The sequence below is a fragment of the Mustela putorius genome, unplaced genomic scaffold, assembly GCF_011764305.1.
Source record: "Mustela putorius furo isolate JIRA1106 unplaced genomic scaffold, ASM1176430v1.1 tig00000461_pilon_pilon_pilon, whole genome shotgun sequence".
Taxonomy (NCBI): Eukaryota; Metazoa; Chordata; class Mammalia; order Carnivora; family Mustelidae; genus Mustela; species Mustela putorius.
The window spans coordinates 1,732,070-1,750,414 of NW_025421390.1; the positions used below are offsets into that span (position 1 = coordinate 1,732,070).

At 36.9% G+C, this 18,345-nt stretch overlaps 1 protein-coding gene across 4 annotated transcripts in view; it reads right to left on the reverse strand.

Moving 5' to 3' along the window:
• Nucleotides 1-18,345, reverse strand: part of RNASEH2B (ribonuclease H2 subunit B) — a 63,626-nt gene that overhangs the window by 31,601 nt on the left and 13,680 nt on the right. For all 4 annotated transcript variants that reach the window (XM_045080575.1, XM_045080574.1, XM_045080573.1 and 1 more), the window contains exons 2-4: nt 6,916-6,987; nt 4,817-4,924; nt 720-796 (exon numbers count right to left, since the gene is read on the reverse strand). In XM_045080575.1, coding sequence (XP_044936510.1) covers nt 720-796; nt 4,817-4,924; nt 6,916-6,987 — 257 coding nt within the window. The remainder of the gene's footprint in view (nt 1-719; nt 797-4,816; nt 4,925-6,915; nt 6,988-18,345) is intronic.

The window sequence follows — 18,345 nt, forward strand, 5'->3', positions numbered from 1 at the left end:
GCTCATTATTTCAAAATAAATTAATAAAACTATTTTAAGTTGCTCAGTTTTAATTTCTAATGCAGTAAATATTGATAGATAAAACCCATGGGAATAAAAAGCTTTTGGGGATCCTAAAACATTTTTAGAAGTATAATGGTATCCTAAAACCAAAATGTTTTAGAACCTCTGACTGAAATGATTACTGTTAATGAACTCTTTTATTGGAAGGGTATATTTCATCTACCTAGGATTCCTTAAGTTGCAAGAACAGCTTCCAGGTTACTAGGCACACCCCAGCTGACCTATTTAACATCTCACAGAAAGAAAATGAAAGAAAATGTATTCTTTCCTCTCCTAAGGGCCAGGGTCAGTTTCTTAACATTTGTATTGTATTTCAAAACGAATGAGTACTTAACGATAAAATCCTCCTCATCCTTAGGCTTTTTGTCAAACAAGTAAGTCATGGGGCATAGAGGACTAAGCCAGTCTTAAAAGTCACTGGTAAACCAGTCAGAGATTAGTGCAGGTACTCAGGTTTGTGTAAGTGCTCTAACCCATGCCAGCACACGTGATACAGGTGTTCTAGACCAAATCTACCAACCTGAATCTAACTAAATTATATCTGAATTATTGGGACTCTACATTTGGGTCATTAAAAGGAGAGAGAGAAGAGAGAAGATCAAGCAAAAAACGATCTATTCTGTTCCCTCACTGTTAAGTCCCAAACAGAAACTCACCTCTTTACCAGTCTTTCTGAGGTAGTGGAGAAGCAGAAATAGAGGGTCCATGGGTGTGGCAAAGTGGAGAAGACCTCCTACAGATTAAAAAGAGAACAAAAGGAATTAAATGTCTTAGAAAGACAACTTACTGGGGCATCTGGGTGGCTCAGTGGGTTGAAGCCTCTGCCTTCCATTCAGGTCATGATCCCAGGGTTCTAGGATCGAGCCCCGCATTGGGCTCTCTGCTCAGCAGGGAGCCTGCGTCCTCCTCTCTCTCTGCCTGCCTACTTGTGATCTTGGTCTGTCAAATAAATAAATAAAAATCTTAAAAAAAAAAAAAAAAAGAAAGACAACTTAGTTATTTCATCTTAATCCCAATATGGAAACCATTCCTTGAAAAATATATGTGAAATTCTAAATTCAGAAGCTCTTCTTACATAGGCACATGATTCTACATGACTCTTTTGAAATGTGCTACGGTAAGTGTAGTCACCATCTGTCAGCACATAACGTTATTACAGTCTTACTGATAGACTCTATGCTGTACTTTTCACTTCTGTGACTTATTTATCTTACAACCGGAAGTCTGTACCTTTTCATCTCCTTTATTTATTTCAGCCACCCCACAACCCACCTTCCCTCTGGCAATCACCAGTTTGCCCTTTGTATTTAAGAGTCTGTTTTTTGGGGAGTGCCTGCGTGGCTCAGTCAGTTAGGCGTCTGCCTTTGGCTCAGGTCATGATGGGGGTGGGTGCCTGGGATTAAGCCCCGTGTTGGGCTCCCTGATCAGTGGGGAGTCTGTGTGTCTCTATCCCCAACTTGTGCTCTCTTTCAAATAAAGAAAATCTTTAAAAAAAAAAAAATTAAAAAAAATTTGTTTCTTTTTTTATTGTTTGGTTTCTTAAATTCCATTTATGAGTGAAATCATATGGTATTTGTTTTTCTCTCTGGCCTATTTCATGTAGCATTATACCCTCTAGGTCCATCCATGTTATCACAAATGGCCAGATCCCATTCCTTTTTATGGCTGAGTAATAATCCATTTTAAGTGTAAGTGTGTCTGTGTGTATCTATCTATCTATCTGTACATATAGATATAGATATGTACATATACTATATGTACATATCTATATCTATATGTACAGATAGATAGATATAGGTATATATCTCCTCAGGCAAGGGAAACAAAAGCAAAAATGAACCACTGGAACTATACAAAAAAAAAAAAAAAGGTCTGCAGTGAAGGAAGCCATCAACCAAAGGAAAAGGCAACTACCGAATGGAAAAAGATATTTGCAGATGATATATCCCATAAAGGGTTAATACCCAAAATACATAAAGAACTTATATAACTCAATGCCAGAAAAACAAGTAATTTGATTAAAAATGGGCCAAAGACTTGAATAGACATTTTTCCAGAGAAGACATACATGACCAGCAGACCCATGAAAAGATGCCCAACATCACTCATCATCAGGGAAATGCAAATCAAAACCACAATGAGATATCAACTCCCACCTGTTAGAATGGCTAAAATCAAATACAATAAATAATAATAATAAATAAAAATAATAAAAAATATAATAAATAACAAGCGTTGATAAGGATGTAGAGAAAAAGGAACCCTTGTGCACTATTGGCAGGAATGCAAACTGGTTCAGCCACTGTGGAAAACAGTATGGAGGTTCCTCAAAAAAGTAAAAATAGAAATATCATATGATCCAGTAATTCTACTACTGGGTATTTACCCAAAGAAAATAAAAACACTAGTTTAAAAAGATATATGCGCCCTGATGTTTATTGCAGCATTATTTACAATAGCCAAGGGATGGGAACAATCTAAGTGTCCACTGAAGGATGAATAAAGAAGATATGAAATATTTAGAAATCATTTTTTATTATGTTTTTATTGTGTTATGTTAGTCATCATTAGGTTTTGATGTAGTGTTTTGTGATTCATTGTTTGCATGTAACACCCAGTGCTCATTGCAATACATGCACTCCTTAATACCCACCACCAGGCTAATCCCCCTCCCCTCTGAAACCCTCAGTTCGTTTCCCAGAGTCCATAAAAATCATTTTTACCAGAGGTCCTCCTACTACCCCAAAAAAGGGCAAAGTTGGGGGAAATACTGACAAAATGTGAACCAGGCAAACATTAGGAGACCTGTATGTGTAAGTTTATCTATAAAGCTGCAGTAAAATGTCATTTCCTACACGTTTGAGGATGAAGCCATGGGCAAGCAATATTATTCTCTCCATGAATAGCTCCTTCTATGGTCTGTGGGTTCACAGCTTGGAATAGCCAATAATTCAAAGCTGAGAAGGTGGTTCCCCACTGGAGACCCCACCCTATTCAGACCTTACCCTAACGTCCTACTCCTTAAGGAAAAGGCAAGAGGAAACAAGTCTAACAAGACTGAACATAAGGAACAGGAGACTCTGTAGTAAGATTACTATCCAGGCTAGAAGGAAAAGAAGCGTATCAAGAAAACTACCTACCTAGTCCCCACTTTTCCTTCCTTAATCACAGCCTCGCTAAGCTCCTTCTTACACACTCCTTCTTCCATGGAGGTGAACGAGAAGAGATATTTCATCACATGGAACGATAAATAATTCCTTTATCTTTATACTTATTTTGGTTTCAGGAAACATAGGTACTTTCTTTGATTCCCTAACAGAGCAACCTACCTATACAACCAAGAAATTCTAACGCTAAATTATATATATGATTCCAATTCACAGAAAGTAAAAAAAGTTAAGAAAGTAATTTCACATTATGATATTACTTGATTATTTTTTTAAAGTAGAAGAGAAACTTATGAAAACAACCTATCAGAAGCTCTAAGCTCATTTTATATGAGGCATCTGTGATAGAAATTAGGAACAGGTTTTTAGGTCTGAAAACAATATCCTGGTGGCTATTCTTAAAAGCAGCTCTTTCTTCAAGGCTAAGTTTAAAAAGAAGACAATGATGAAAAAAGCAGGCACCTTTGCTATGAACATAAAACCACTCAAATAAGGTCTATTAAAAAGCATAAAAAGCAGATACCAACTCAGACAGTCCAGGAGAGGTGATCAATCACTGACTCCCAATATTTCCCAGTTTCATCAGGATATTATTGTGTCTGCCTAGCTAAACCCAACTGCAAGTATATTACGTTAGAAGTTAGAACTCTCATACTTTGCCAAACGAATAAGCATAGCAGCGACAATAAAAGGGAATATATACTTTCCACCTGCCAGACTATATCACAGTCTGCCATTGTATTTTGGCAACTGAAAGCCATTTCAAATATTTTCATGCACATAGGTATATGAAATTTATCACCAGCAATAAACTCTTGTTCTGGAACATCCTAGAAGAAAGACAAAGTGGCCTTTTTACACTCGCTCTAAGTGGAGACATACATAGTCAACAGAAAGCAGAGGGCTGACAAAGAAATAGAAAATACTCTCAGGAAACAATGAGAACACAGGTAGAGGGAATGTATAATGGCCTCAACTATCACTGACTCGACCTTCCCCCGACTCCTTGAACCATCAGAACATGCGGAATCCTTTCTCCTTCTGAGTCAACACTGCTCCCAAATTAGAGGAACATTAAAAGAATCAGAACTTTGGTGTTGGGTATGTGTGTGTGGGGGGGTGAAGGGTGGGGACAGTAGTAATTTTATGACAACACGTTAAAAAACATCTTTGTTATATTCTATTTCATTTTAGAAGTGCATTCATTTGCACAGAAGTAAGACATTAACACCTGAAGATCCTCAAAAGTATCTAAAAGAAGAACAAAGAGTTCCCAGTCCACACAATGTACGCTCCCGTGTTAGAAAAATGACCTAATTCCCGACCAGGGAGGCATCTGTGTTTTAGGAGACAAAGTGGAGTTACTAGTTTAAATTTGCCTACTATCTAAGATACATAGATACTGATTTAAACTTGTTCAAACTATCTTTCCTTTCCCCCTGATTAAATCCTGCTCTGATGCCAAGGAAGGCCAAAACATGGACCAGACTCCAAACTGGGCAGACAAGCCTGCACTCCAATGCATGATGGATGGAAAAGCTAGAGTATGTGTTTAGTTAACAGAAATATATACATGCGTCACTTACCTGACTGGACTGATTGATTTATAAACCAAGAATGGTGTTTTTCCTTGAAAACTTTTATTTCAAACAGCTGCTGTTGACACATATTGAACAAGTAAATGGTTCCTTCCCCTGTTAAGAGAGATCTTTTATTTGTAAGTTTTCACACACACACAAAATCAAAAGACTGTCCAATAGTTCTGAGGAATGTTCCTAATATGGACATAAACATACATAGATATATTCTATACAAACTGACTCCGAGGAAAGTTTATAGCTATTATATACAGATGCTTGTTTCTCAGCTCTATAATCCTCACTGAACTTAAACCAGTAAATTAAAAAAAAAAACAACAAAAAAAAAACCGCAATCATTCATCTTAACTGCTACAAAGCCTCTCATTGACTCCTCCATTAGATCGCAAGGGGAAACCAGTTCTTAAACTACCCAAGCCTGACGCTTCCGCCAGATGAACTGAGCTGGCATGTGGGTCCTGTCACCAGAGGGCCCAAGATAGACCCCGAGGGCCAGCACTAAGTGAGAAAGGCAAGGGCCCTTTGATGCATGAAATTTTTTTCTAAACACAGCACTATCAAGGACCCTGAGTTTGAATCTATGTGGACCACACGTTGGGGGTGTGCCTTTGAGGAAGTTGTACAAACCTTTTTGTGCCTCTGTTTCCATATCTGTAAAATGGAAGCAATAGGGAACATACCTCACAGGGTTTTGTAAGAATTAGAAAGGCAGAACACATGTAAAGTTCCTAAAATAGTAAATGCTCAGCACATGTTAGCCTTGATTTTTCCACAATGTAGTAAATGCGAACATTTGTTCCTCTGTTGTTTACAGACATGTAGATAAAACACAAATTTTACAAGAAGCCTGACTTTTTTGTATACCTTTACTTTCATTAAATGCTTTACAACCTTTACTGCTACCTAAGACTTCTCTAGAAAAAATGTGAAAAATAAAATTAGAAAAAAAAAAATACGGGGCGCCTGGGTGGCTCAGTGGGTTAAGCCGCTGCCTTCGGCTCAGGTCATGATCCCAGGGTCCTGGGATCGAGTCCCGCATCGGGCTCTCTGCTCAGCAGGGAGCCTGCTTCCTCCTCTCTCTCTGCCTGCCTCTCTGCCTGTTTGTGATCTCTCTCTGTCAAATAGATAAATAAAATCTTTAAAAAAAAAAAATTAGAAGTTAAAGATAATAGGAATTTTCAATTCAAATTCAATTCCACCTTGAAGAAAAGGAAACTGGAAGAAGCCAGGACTTTTTGCCTTTTTTGTGGCTTCTATTTATGTCTTTCCATCAACAACGGTAACAAGGCACTACCCAATAAATTTCTCTTGCTTTTGCTATTTCAATATTGTACCTGCCAGCAAAATGTTCTAATTTGCTAAGTATCAGATGTCTACACACAATCTTACAAAATTAATAACAACCCTATGACATAAACCTTGTGAAATAAATTAACAAAAAAAACCCACATAAAGATAAATATCAGAATTACTATATTTTATAGTATATTTTAATATTTTTGCCTAAAAATTAGGAAACAAAATATAAAGTTAAAATGAAATTAGTTGCAATAAAATATGTATCTGTATACAATGCTTTTAATATAAAAAAAATCACTTCTTGAATTGGAACAAATATACCACCTTTTGGTTAGAACAAAATAAGGAAAGTACCACTAAAAATGAAAACACTCAAAATCTTGGCATGTCAAGTAAAAACTCTATTTTTTCTTTTTTACTCTGGCTGTTTATTTCACAACATAAAATGAATATAAATGGACATTAATATTGGACAACTATTTAAGAAGAATTGGCTTAAGAAGGCTAAAGAAAAACAGTCTGTTTTCAGAGAGAAGCCAAACACACTACTTTCTATCTTGTATGCATTTCTGATGAGTGAACAGTTCTATGGATTTAAATTAGAAGAAGAAATAAACAAAATTTAGGCCAAGCTCACTGTTGTCACCCAGCAATGCCAACTTACTTTTAAAACCTATTAAGGAAGAACAAACGTACAAAGGTAAATAAGTATATACACTTTTTATGCGCAATGTTTAAAAAATACTAGAGTTACTGTAATCGGAAGAGAAGGGGGCAGGAAAGCTTACCTGAACACGGGTTCACCAATTTTACAAATATAAGTCCACTTTTCATCTTCTTTGAAGCATCTTTTAAATATTCTGAAAAGAAATAATGAATTTGTTAAATTAAAAGACATTTGCTTTCTTGCTCACCTTATTTACCTTATTCTCTCTCTTTCTCTTTTTTCCTTCTGTTTGAATGATTTTTCTTTGTAAACTCTCTAACTCCAATTTGGTTGTATCCTCTGTGTCATACTTAAAAAGGCCCTCTCTCCCTCAAGCTTATATGAATCACTTACATTTTCTCCCAACAACGTTGTTATTTTTTTTTTTTTTAAAGATTTTATTTACTTATTTGACAGACAGAGATCACAAGTAGGCAGAGAGGCAGGCAGAGAGAGAGGAGGAAGCAGGCTCCCGCTGAGCAGAGAGCCCGATGTGGGGCTAGATCCCAGGACGCTGGGATCATGACCCGAGCCGAAGACAGAGGCCTAACCCACTAAGCCACCCAGGCACCCCCGTTGTTATCTTTTTAATCTATCTGAAACATAGCTGGGTTTAAGGTATGGAGAGGAGATCCAACTTTTCTTTTTTTCAGGAATTATCCGGTTGTACCAACGTTATCTTCTGAAAAACGCATGCCTGAAATAGTTCCTTTATGCTAAATGTTTAAACTACATTTGTAAGTCTGCCTATGGAAATTCTATTTTGGTCTACTAGTCTGTGTCAATATTAGCATTACTACTTTAATCTTTTGATTATTATAGCTTTAAAATACATTTTAATATCTACTGAAGTAAGTTCTCTCATTATGTTTCCTCTATAATATTTTACTGTCAAAGTTTTAATGGTGTAGATCAAAACACAAAGACCATGACCATTTGATTTATAACATCTTCCATACATTTTGAATGCACATTCATAGAACGCATTTGGTGACTCTCTCTCTCCGAAAGGAACAAAGGGGTCTCATAATCCAGCAGATCAACAACCTACCAAAGAGTAAATCAGAGAGCTTTGGGGTAAGCAGTAGCACTTCATTGTGTTTATTTTCTGTGCCGCCCCTTCACCCCACTTCAGATCTTCATAAACTTGAATACAGCAAGCATGATTAGAAATCGGCTTACACATAAATGGTTAAAATACAACTTTCTTCTTCAAATAAGAGGAATATTAAATAAGCAAAAGAAAATATAAACCCCAATTTTGCGATTTCCAATCACAACTAAATGGAATACCAAGAACTTTATTTACCCTCCCACCTAAAACCATCAATGACAACAACAACAACAACAAAACAAAGGAAACTATTATTATGTTCAGGACACGGGGCATTGAGTCGTACAGGATAGTGATCTCTGAGAGATGGGCGACAATTAAGGTGACCTCTACGAATGCCCCCGCGTATTGCTGTGAGGAGTTTCCACCTGCCCCAGGGGGAGGCTGGCAGACACCCTGCATTGAGAAGGTGGGGCTGCAGGTTCACTGGGTGGCACACAGGAAAGGAGAGAGGTACAGAGAAAGAAAACCCTAGAGCTGTGCAAAAGACACTGCCTGAGTATCGAACTGAGAAAAGCAGTGCATGCAGGTGATGAAACTACCCCAAGACTAGGAGATGAGAGGGGACAGTACCTCACGTTCATGCAGGGCTCGGAACTCCAGACAGACGGGGAAGCCTCTTGATTCCGAGGACATAAAAGGGTCTTGCCTCAGCAGCAGGGAACAAAGAACCCTAGCCTAAATGCAGCTGTGGTACCAATAAATTAATTTTATCTAAAAAGCAAGACCTTAAAAAAAAAAAAAAAAAAAGCAAGACCTAGGGGCACCTGGGTGGCTCAGTGGGTTAAAGGCTCTGCCTTTGGCTGAGGTCATGATCCCAGAGTCCTGGGATGGAGCCCCACATAGGGCTCTCTGCCCAGCGGGGAGCTTGCTTCTTCCTGTCTCTTGCCTGCCTCTCTGCCTATCTGTAATCTCTGCCTGTCAAATAAATAAATACAATCTTAAAAAAAAAGCAAGACCTAAAAGGACCAAACTCTTTCTGAGTACCTTCACTGGGCCCCAGAATGAAGCTCAAGATTATTTACAGGAATACAAAAATATTCCTTGGCCGAAAAGATAAAATTCACAATGTCTGGCATCTAAGCAAATATTACTGTGCATTCAAAGAAGCAGAAAAATATGGCCCGAAATGAGAAAAATGAAGAACCCAATTATTGAGAGAGGGGTCCTGATATTAGACACAGATGTTCAAATGAATAGGCAGGAGCATAAGGACAGTATTCCTCATGCACAAAAAATTAAGTAGAGACACATAAGTTTTCTCAAAAGACCCAAGTTGAAATGAAAAATACACTAGATGGGATTAATGGCGGAAGAAAAGATTAATGAACTGAAAACATAGCAATAGAAACTATGTGAAATGAAAACACAGAGAAAAAAGAATGAAAAATAAATAGACATTAGTGAACTGTGGGACAACTTCAAGCATCCTAATACATGTGTCTGAAAGAGAGGATGTGGGAACGGAAAAAATATTTGAAGAAATTATAGCCAAATATTTTCAAATCTGATGAAAACAATAAACCTACATGTCCCATAAGTTCAATAAAGCCAAAACACAGGAAATAGGAATAAACTAGATATCACGATCAATACTTCAAAGCCAGTAATAAAGAGACAGATCTTAAAAGCAGACAGAGTTAAAGAAGACATACTATGTACAGAGGAACAAAACTAAGAATCACAGCAAGTTTCTTCATTGGAAACAATGCAAGCCAGAAGACATCTGTAAAGTACTGAAAGAAAACATGATGATCCCAGAGAAATTACCCTTGAAAAAATAAAGGTGATAAATAGACTTTTTCAGACATGCAGGAGCTGAAAGCAATAACCACCAACAGACCCACACTGCCAGGAATGCTAAAGGAAGTCCTGGCAGAAGGAATAGGCTACCAGATGAAAATAAGAATTTAAACAAAGAAACGAGAAGCACTGGTAATGGTGACTACAGGGGTAAATCAATAACAATTTTATTTCTATTACTTATATCTCTTTAAAGATCACTGACTAGGGCACCAGGGTGGCTCAGTGGGTTAAGCCGCTGCCTTCGGCTCAGGTCATGATCTCAGGGTCCTGGGATCGAGTCCTGCATTGGGCTCTCTGCTCAGCAGGGAGCCTGCTTCCCTCTCTCTCTCTCTCTCTGCCTGCCTCTCTGACTACTTGTGATCTCTCTCTCTCTGTCAAATAAATAAATAAAACATTAAAAAAAAAAGATCACTGACTAAACAAAAATAGCAAGTTAGTGTGGGGTTTATAACATACATATAAATAAAATACATGAGAAGATAGCATGAAGGCCAAGACAGGGGAAAGGAAAGCATACTACTCTATGTTTCATCTTACTGTGTGAGTTTTTTCTGCCATCTGTGGAATGGCGTGACATCACCTGAAGCTAGATGGGATCGATATACGTGTGCAGTAAACCGCAAAGTGGCCACAAAATTAAGAAAAAATGCTGCCACTAATATGACAATATAGATGGAATAGAACCATAAAAAAATTTCAATCCTAAAAGAAAAAGGCAGAAGGGGAATGAAAAAAGTTAAAAAGGACAGAAGAGACAAACCAGAAAACAAACAGCAAAATGACAAACTCAAACCTAACCCTATTAATAATCACACGCAATGTAAATGTCTGTACACCTTAATTCAAAGGCAGAAATTTTCAGATTGGTTAAAAAAGTAAGGTAATCCTCTATGCCTGCATATAGAAACACTTGAAAGCTGCAAGTAGATTAAAAGGAAGAAGATATGCTTTTCATGCTAACACTAGCACGCTTTTCATGCTAAACTAATTAAAAGAAAGATGGAATGGCTCTGTTAATAACAGACTTAGAACATTATAGTAATAAAGAAGGTCATCCCACTGACTGACTGCACTTAGCATCAAAGCTTCTAGCTCCATCCATGTTGATGCAAATGCCGATTTCATTCCTTTTTTATGGCTGAGTAATGGTCCATGGTGTATTTACACACTACCTCTTCTATATCCATTCAGCTATTGATGGAAACATGGGTTGCTTCCCTATCTTGGCTATTGTAAATGATGCTGCAGTAAACATAGGAGTGCACATATCTTTTCAAGTTAGTGTTTTCATTTCTTTTAGTAAATACCCAGTAGTGGAATTACTGGATCATACGGCAATTCTGGTTTTAATTTTTTTGAGGCGCTCCATACTGTTCCATAGAATTTCACTCCTATTTGGAATTTAAGAAACAAAACATACAAAAAAAGAAAAAAAGAGACAAACAGTAAAACAGACTCTTGACTGTAGAGGACTGGTGGTTCCCAGAGGGGAAGGTGGTTGGGGGGGGTGGGTGAAACAGGTGAAAGGAATCAAGAGTACCCTCATCGTGATGAGCACTGAGTGGTGGACTGTGGAATCACTGTATCATACACTTGAAACTAATATATGAATGTTAGTTATACAGGAATTAAAGTTTTTTTTTTTTTTTTCCAAGGATGTGATTTCCTGGTGATTTCCTCTTTAGGAAAACCTCTTTTCCTAAAGAGGAAATCATTCTAAATGTTTAAGCTCACAGACACAGAGCTTCAGGATGCACTAGATGAAAGCTCATAGAACCCTGTGCCCCAATTCCAACCCTTGGCAACTGCTAATCTGTTCTCCATCTCTACAGTTTCGTGATTTTGAGAATGTTATAGAAATGGACATATACAGATTTAATTTTAGGAGTCTTTTAAGACTTTCCTTTCTGCAACTTATAAAAATGTGAAGGATAAAGTTTAGCACTGTTAAAAACTTTTCCACAAAACTAAAACAGGTTGTGGTTTTCCCTCCTTCACCCTGCTGTTTCTCACTATTTCAGCTTCACTGTCTCTACTATGTCAAGGCATGGAAAAAGCGACCTCTCTCCTTCAGCAATACACCTGTGGTTTTACTTCAGTACTATAGTGAACCTTTCAGCTTGAACGTGGTGAATCGTTATTGATTTTTTTGTTTCCTTTTTTTCAATAGAAAGTTCTAGTTCTAGGGATTCTCGCCAGCTCTCCTTCAGCTTTCCCATTCTTCCAGCGCTTAAAATGATTAAAATTTATAAATACTAAAAGTCTAAAATATATATTCTTAACAACTATACAAGGGAAGCAGTGTTTCCATTTTTCTCACAAAGAGCACTAAATCCAGAGGATTAACTATAGCCTAAAATGTCAAACTGTAAACTTTGGAATTACTAAGTACAAATAAATACTGACATTAATGTGTTCTGCTGCAAATGCCAGGGTTCTCTGAAATACACTTTGAGATGTATTAGTGTAGATAATGCTGAAATGTCTACGTAGAATGGGAAAAAAAAAAATCTTTTCTCAGTTGTGCCAATAAAATAACCTGCAGTTGTATTGAATATTTCAACACAGAATTCCAAGCGAGATGCTATTCTCAGGTTGTTTTACCTCTTTAACAACAGAATGGATTTTAAAATTAATCTCTCCTGCCTACTTCACTCATTCAGTTTTTAACTATTGATTAGCAAAGCAGACCTGGCCTGTTCCCATGAGGAACTTTTGGATGTTCCCTGGAAGAAACAGATACTGAGTCAACAATCATACAAAGGCAGACACCAAATGTAACAGCTACTAAGAAGAAGAAATACATGGAATTTGAGACCTTAAGATAGGGGACACAACAAAGAAGAGTAGGTCTGAGAAGGCTTCCTGTGCCTCACATTAAGTTCTTTGCTGTGATGGCTAAGAAGTCAAGGGAATTATGCTTTCACTTCACCAGGGAAATCTTCAGGAGGCTCCTGGGCCAAACTCAAGCCACAGAAGGGTTTTGTTTGATTTGCACATTTGAAAAAATTTGAATTTAGGTGCCAATATTTGGAAATCGGGTGATTTTTACATAAAGGGCGCCCTTCAAATACGTGCTCCCTAGATAAGAAAAAAAAATCACTAGGTAAAGATTTTGCCTTGTACAATCAAACAGGCAACAACAAACTAACTTTGTCAAAGTCCAGCTACCACTTTCTAGTTCCCCTTAGTCCTCTGTCCCATCTCGTATACCCATTGCACGGTCGGGGGATTATCAGATGCCATGTATGGTCTCACGAAACCACGTTTTTGTCTGCTAGAATCTATGAACCCACGGCACCAAGTATGGTGCTGAATAAAGAACCATTCACTAATAAACACCACTCTCTTACTGAATCTTTTTTTTTAATTACCAATCTTTATTTTATATTATTTTATTATAATTTTCTGTTCCCAGTACTATCCTAAGCACTAAGGATACAGCTGTGAATAAAACAAAGCCCCCTGCTCTCATAGCAAGACTGCATTCATAAGGGCTCTTTATCTGCCCCGCCCCCACCCCTCACCCCCATCTTCTTCTCCAGTCCACTTAGTCAGTCTCCATGCTCCCCTCTCAATCAACCAGACTTACGGGACAGGGAATAGGGCCCAGATCTACCAGACCCTGGAGGCCCAGGGTGCAGAACATAAAATTCATTCCACAAATGTGATTTATATTTATAATTTAAATTTATATTTATTTTTTATTTATATTTATTTGTATGTATTTTATAAATTTAAATTTGTAATTTAAATTATAAAATTTAAAATTTGCTAGGAGCCACATTAAAAATAGGTAAAATAAGTGTCAATAATATATTTTACTTAACCCAATAGGCATTTTCAATTCAACATGTAAAGAAAATTTCATATGAAATGTGTTAGCATGATGGTACCTGTGGATTTTTTATAGATGCCCTCTATCAGATTGAGAAAGTTCCCTATTCCTAATTTTTGGACTGTGTTTTAGGATGAAATAGTGCCATAATTTCTCAAACGCTACTTCTGTGGCTGTTAAGATGGTTATGTGGTTTGGGGCTTTTATTTTATTACAATGGTATATTATATTGATTGATTTTAGTATGTTGAATCAACATTGCATTCCTAGGATAAATCTCACTTGGTCATAGTGTATAATGCTTTTTACATACTTCTGGATTTGGTTTGTTAGTTGTTGAGGTCTTTTGCATCTATGCTCATAAGGGATATTGATCTGTATTTTTCCTATGCCTTTGTCTAATGTTGGTATGAAAGCAATATTGGCCTTGTAGAATTAGTTGGAAAATGTTCTCTCTCTTTCCTTTTTTGGGGAAAACTTTGCAAAGGATTCATATGAATATGCTCAATGTTTAGTGGAACATACCAGTGAAACTATGCAAAGATTGGGCTTTTTTTGCCCCTGTGGGAAATGGGAAACTTTTAATCTAACTTAATTTCTTTACTTGCTATAGGTCCATTCAGATTGTCTATTTCCTCCTGAGTTGGTTTTGGTAATTTATGCCATACTAGAGCTTTGTCCATTTCATCTAAGCTATCTATTTCTTTGGCATACAGTTGTTTGTAGTGTCCCCCATGATCCTTTTTAATTTCTGTAAGGTCAGCAGTGATGTCCCCTCTTTCATTCCTGATTTTAGTAATTCAAAACTTCTTTTTTTCCTTGGTCATTTTAATGAAAGATTTGGTAATTTTGTTGATGTTTTCAAAAGGACCAACTTTGGTTTCATTGATTTTTCTCTCTGTTGTTTTTCTATTCTCTACTTTCTTTATTTCTACTCTAATCTTCATTCCCTTCCTTTCTATTTGCTTTGGATTTGATTTGTTTTCCTTTTTCTAGTTTCTTAAACTGGAAATTTGGGTTATTTGAGACCTTGCTCCTTTAGGCATCTGCAACTACGTATTTTGCTCTGAACACTGACTTACTTGCATCCTTTATGTTTTTTATATATTTTGTGTCATTTTCACTCATTGCATTCACTTTGATCCACTGGTTATTTTAAGAGTGTGTCATTTAATTTCCACATTTGTGAATTCCCCAAATTTCCTTCTATTATTGCTTTCTATTTTCATTTCAGTGTTTTTGGAGAGCATATATTGTATAATTTCAATCCTTTTAAATGTAGTGAGGTTTGTTATGGCCTGTGATTTTTTTTTTCGAGAGAATGTTTCATGTTCACTTAGGGAGAGTATGTATCCCATTGTTGAGTGGAGTGTTCTACAGATGTCTCTTAAGTCTAGTCATTGTATAGTGTTGCTCAAGTCTTCTGTTTCCTTGATGATCTTCCTCTGAGTTGTTTTAGCCAATTGGAAAAGGGTTACGTAAATCTCCTCCAACTATTATTAAATTGCGTATATTTACCTTCAATTCTGTCAGGTTTTGGTTCGTGTGTTTTGGGGCTCTGTCTTCAGGTGTATATATGATTATTAGATCTTCCTAATACACTAACACTGTTATCATTAAAAAATAACCCTTTTTGTGTCCAGCAACAATTTTTGTCTTAAAGTCTATTTTATAAGATATTAGTATAGTCACTCCAACTCTCCTTTGGTTACTTGGTTACTGTTTGCATGGTATATCTTTTACATCTGTTTATTTTCAACCTATTTGTGTCTTTTAATTTAAAGTGTGCATCTTTTAAATAACATGCCCCTTCACACACACACACACACACACACACACACACACACACTGTGCCAATCTCTGCCTTTTAATAGGAAAGTTTAATGCATTTACCTTTAATATGATTACAGATAGGTAGGATTTACATCTGCCACTAACTTTATTTTCTATATGCCATATGGTTTGTTCCTCTATTACTGCCTTCTATCATGTTTAAGATTTTTTCTAGCACATTGTTTTAATTCTCTTTTCATTTCTTTTACTGTATTTTGGGGGAGTTATTTTCTCAGTCATTGTCTTGAGAATTACACTTAGTAACTTAACTTACAATAATGTAGTTCATATTAATATTAACTTGAAAACTTCAATAGTAACCAGAAACTTTCCTGCAATACATTCTTTTTCCTACCCCTCCTTTGCGCTAGTATTCTGTGCCATATACATACATATATACACAGGCATATACATACACACACAAATTATATCTTTATATAAGCCCATTAACCATTTTATATCTTTTGCCTTATGAAGTTGTATTTTTAAAAAAATTTTAAAAGACATTTATTTATTTTAGAGAGAGAGCGAGAGCGAGAACATGAATGGGAGGGACAGAAGGAATGGGAGAGAATCTCAAGCAGTCTCCAGACTGAGCCCAGAATTTGACACAGGACTTGATCTCACAACAATGAGATTGTGACCTAAGCCAAAACCAAGAGTCTGACGCTCAAATGACTGTCACCCAGGTGCACCTGAAGTTGTATTTTAAATTAGACAGAAAAGAATCACAAACAAAAATACCATTGTACTATCTTTTATAGTTCGCTATGTATTATCTTTACCAGTGCTATGAATATCTCGTGTGGATTCAAGTTACCATCTAGTTTCTTTTCCTTTCAATCTGAAGGACTCCCTTCATGATTTTTGAGAGTCAAGTTTGCTAGTGATGAATTCCCTCAGTTCTTCTGTATCTGAGAATGCCTTAGTTCCTCCCTCAGTGGTTTTTTTTTTTTTTTTTAAGATTTTATTTATTTATTTGAGAGAGACTGAGGGAGAGAGAGAGAAGAGCAAGCATGAGTCAGGGGAGAAACAGGGGTAAAGGGAGAAGCAGACTCCGCCTGAGCAGGGAGCCCAATGCTGGGCTCAATCCTGGGACTCCAGGATCATGACCTGAACCAAAGGCAGATGCTTAACTGACCGAGCCACCCAAGTGGCCCTCTCCCTCAGTTTTGAAAGATAGTTTTGCCAGATATAGAATTCTTTTTCTTTCAGTATCTTGAATATGCCCTCCAATTAACTTCTGGCCTCTATGATTTCTAATGAGAAGTCAGCAGTTTATTTTATTGAGGATCTCTGTACTTGATAAATCATATTATCTTGCTACTTTCAAGATTCTCTCTTTGTCTTTATCATTTGACAGTTTGACTACGTGTGTGTAGGTATGGATCTCTTTCAGTTTATCCTACTTGGAGTTTATTGAGGTTCTTGAATATGTAATGTTTTTCAGCAAATTTGGGAGGTGTTTGTCCAATCTTCAAATATTCTTTTTGCTCCTTTTCCTCTCTCTTCTCCTTCTGGACCTCCCCCATACATATGTTGGTGTGCTTGGTGGTGTACCACAGGTATATGACATTATGTTCTATTTTCTTACTGCTTTTTTCCTTCTGTTCCTCAGGCCAGCTAATCTTAATTGACCTGTCTTCAAGTTTGCTGTTTCTCTTCTCTGCCAGTCCAAATATGCTATTGAGCCTGCTAATGAATTTTTCACTTCAGCTATTGTACTTTTCAACTCCAGAATTTATATATTCTTTATAAATTTCTATTTCTCTTTATTGATAAACTTTATTTTGTAAGGTTTCATTATCATACTTCCCATTAATTTTTAAGACATATTTTGCTTAGTTCTTTAACTATATTTATAATAGCTGATTAAAATCTTTGCAGAGTAAGTCCAACAATTTGGCCCCCTCAGGGACAGGTTTTATTTACTACTTTTTTTTCTCCTATGTATAAACCTACCTTCCTTTTTCTTCAGGTGTCCCACACCTTAACAAAAAAAAAAAAACAAAAAACAAAAAAACAAAAAAACAAAACCCTAGACATATTAGAAATGTAATAATTAATGTGACAATTCTGGAAATCAGACTCCCCTTCCCCAACACTCCAAGATTTATTGTTGTTGCTGTTCTTTGTCATCATTGCAGTTGTTGCTATTTGTTTAGTGACCTTCCTGGACTAATCCTATAATGTCTGTATTCTCTGTAACCACTGATGCCTCAGTTAGTTTACTGGATAGCTAACGATTAGTCTGAAGTTTGTTAAATGTTTTGAACAAATCAGCCTCCCAATATTTGCTGAGAAATTCTGCATGTGTTTTGGGATACGCCTGCAACACTCAAGTAATTTTAACTTCTGCCTTAGCTTTTATTAATTGCTTGCCTAGGACCTCAATGTCAGTCAGAGGTGAGAGATTAGGGCCTGTCAGGTCTTTCCTGGGCATGCACACAGTCCTGAATATGTGCTCAGTCTTTTAATTTCCTAGGACTATGTCATAGCTTCTAAAAGTCCCTTAGGGAGATACCTTATCCTCATATCTCACTTTTAAGTTTTTGACCAGGTCCTTATTTGCCCAACTGCTATTGCCCCCTCAGCAGTTGATCTATTAAACAATTGCCACTGATCATTTTTGACAAATACCCTGAGGACAAGATATTTCCTGCAGAGCAAGTTCGAAGCTCCAATCAAGCTTTTCCAGGGAAATGCAAGACAGGTCAAACAGGGACAATGCTCTGGGAATGGGACTTCTTAAGAAGCTCCAAATGAGGCCTGTCCAGCCCAATGGTTGCAAAGCTGCTGGTTTTTATAAGCACCATGTTTGCAAGACTGCTATTTTTCAAGGTTACTGTAGACCTGAAGAGAGGGATATGTGAGCAGTTCAAGTTACAATGCCACAAAGACTGCTTAATGAGGTTCATCAG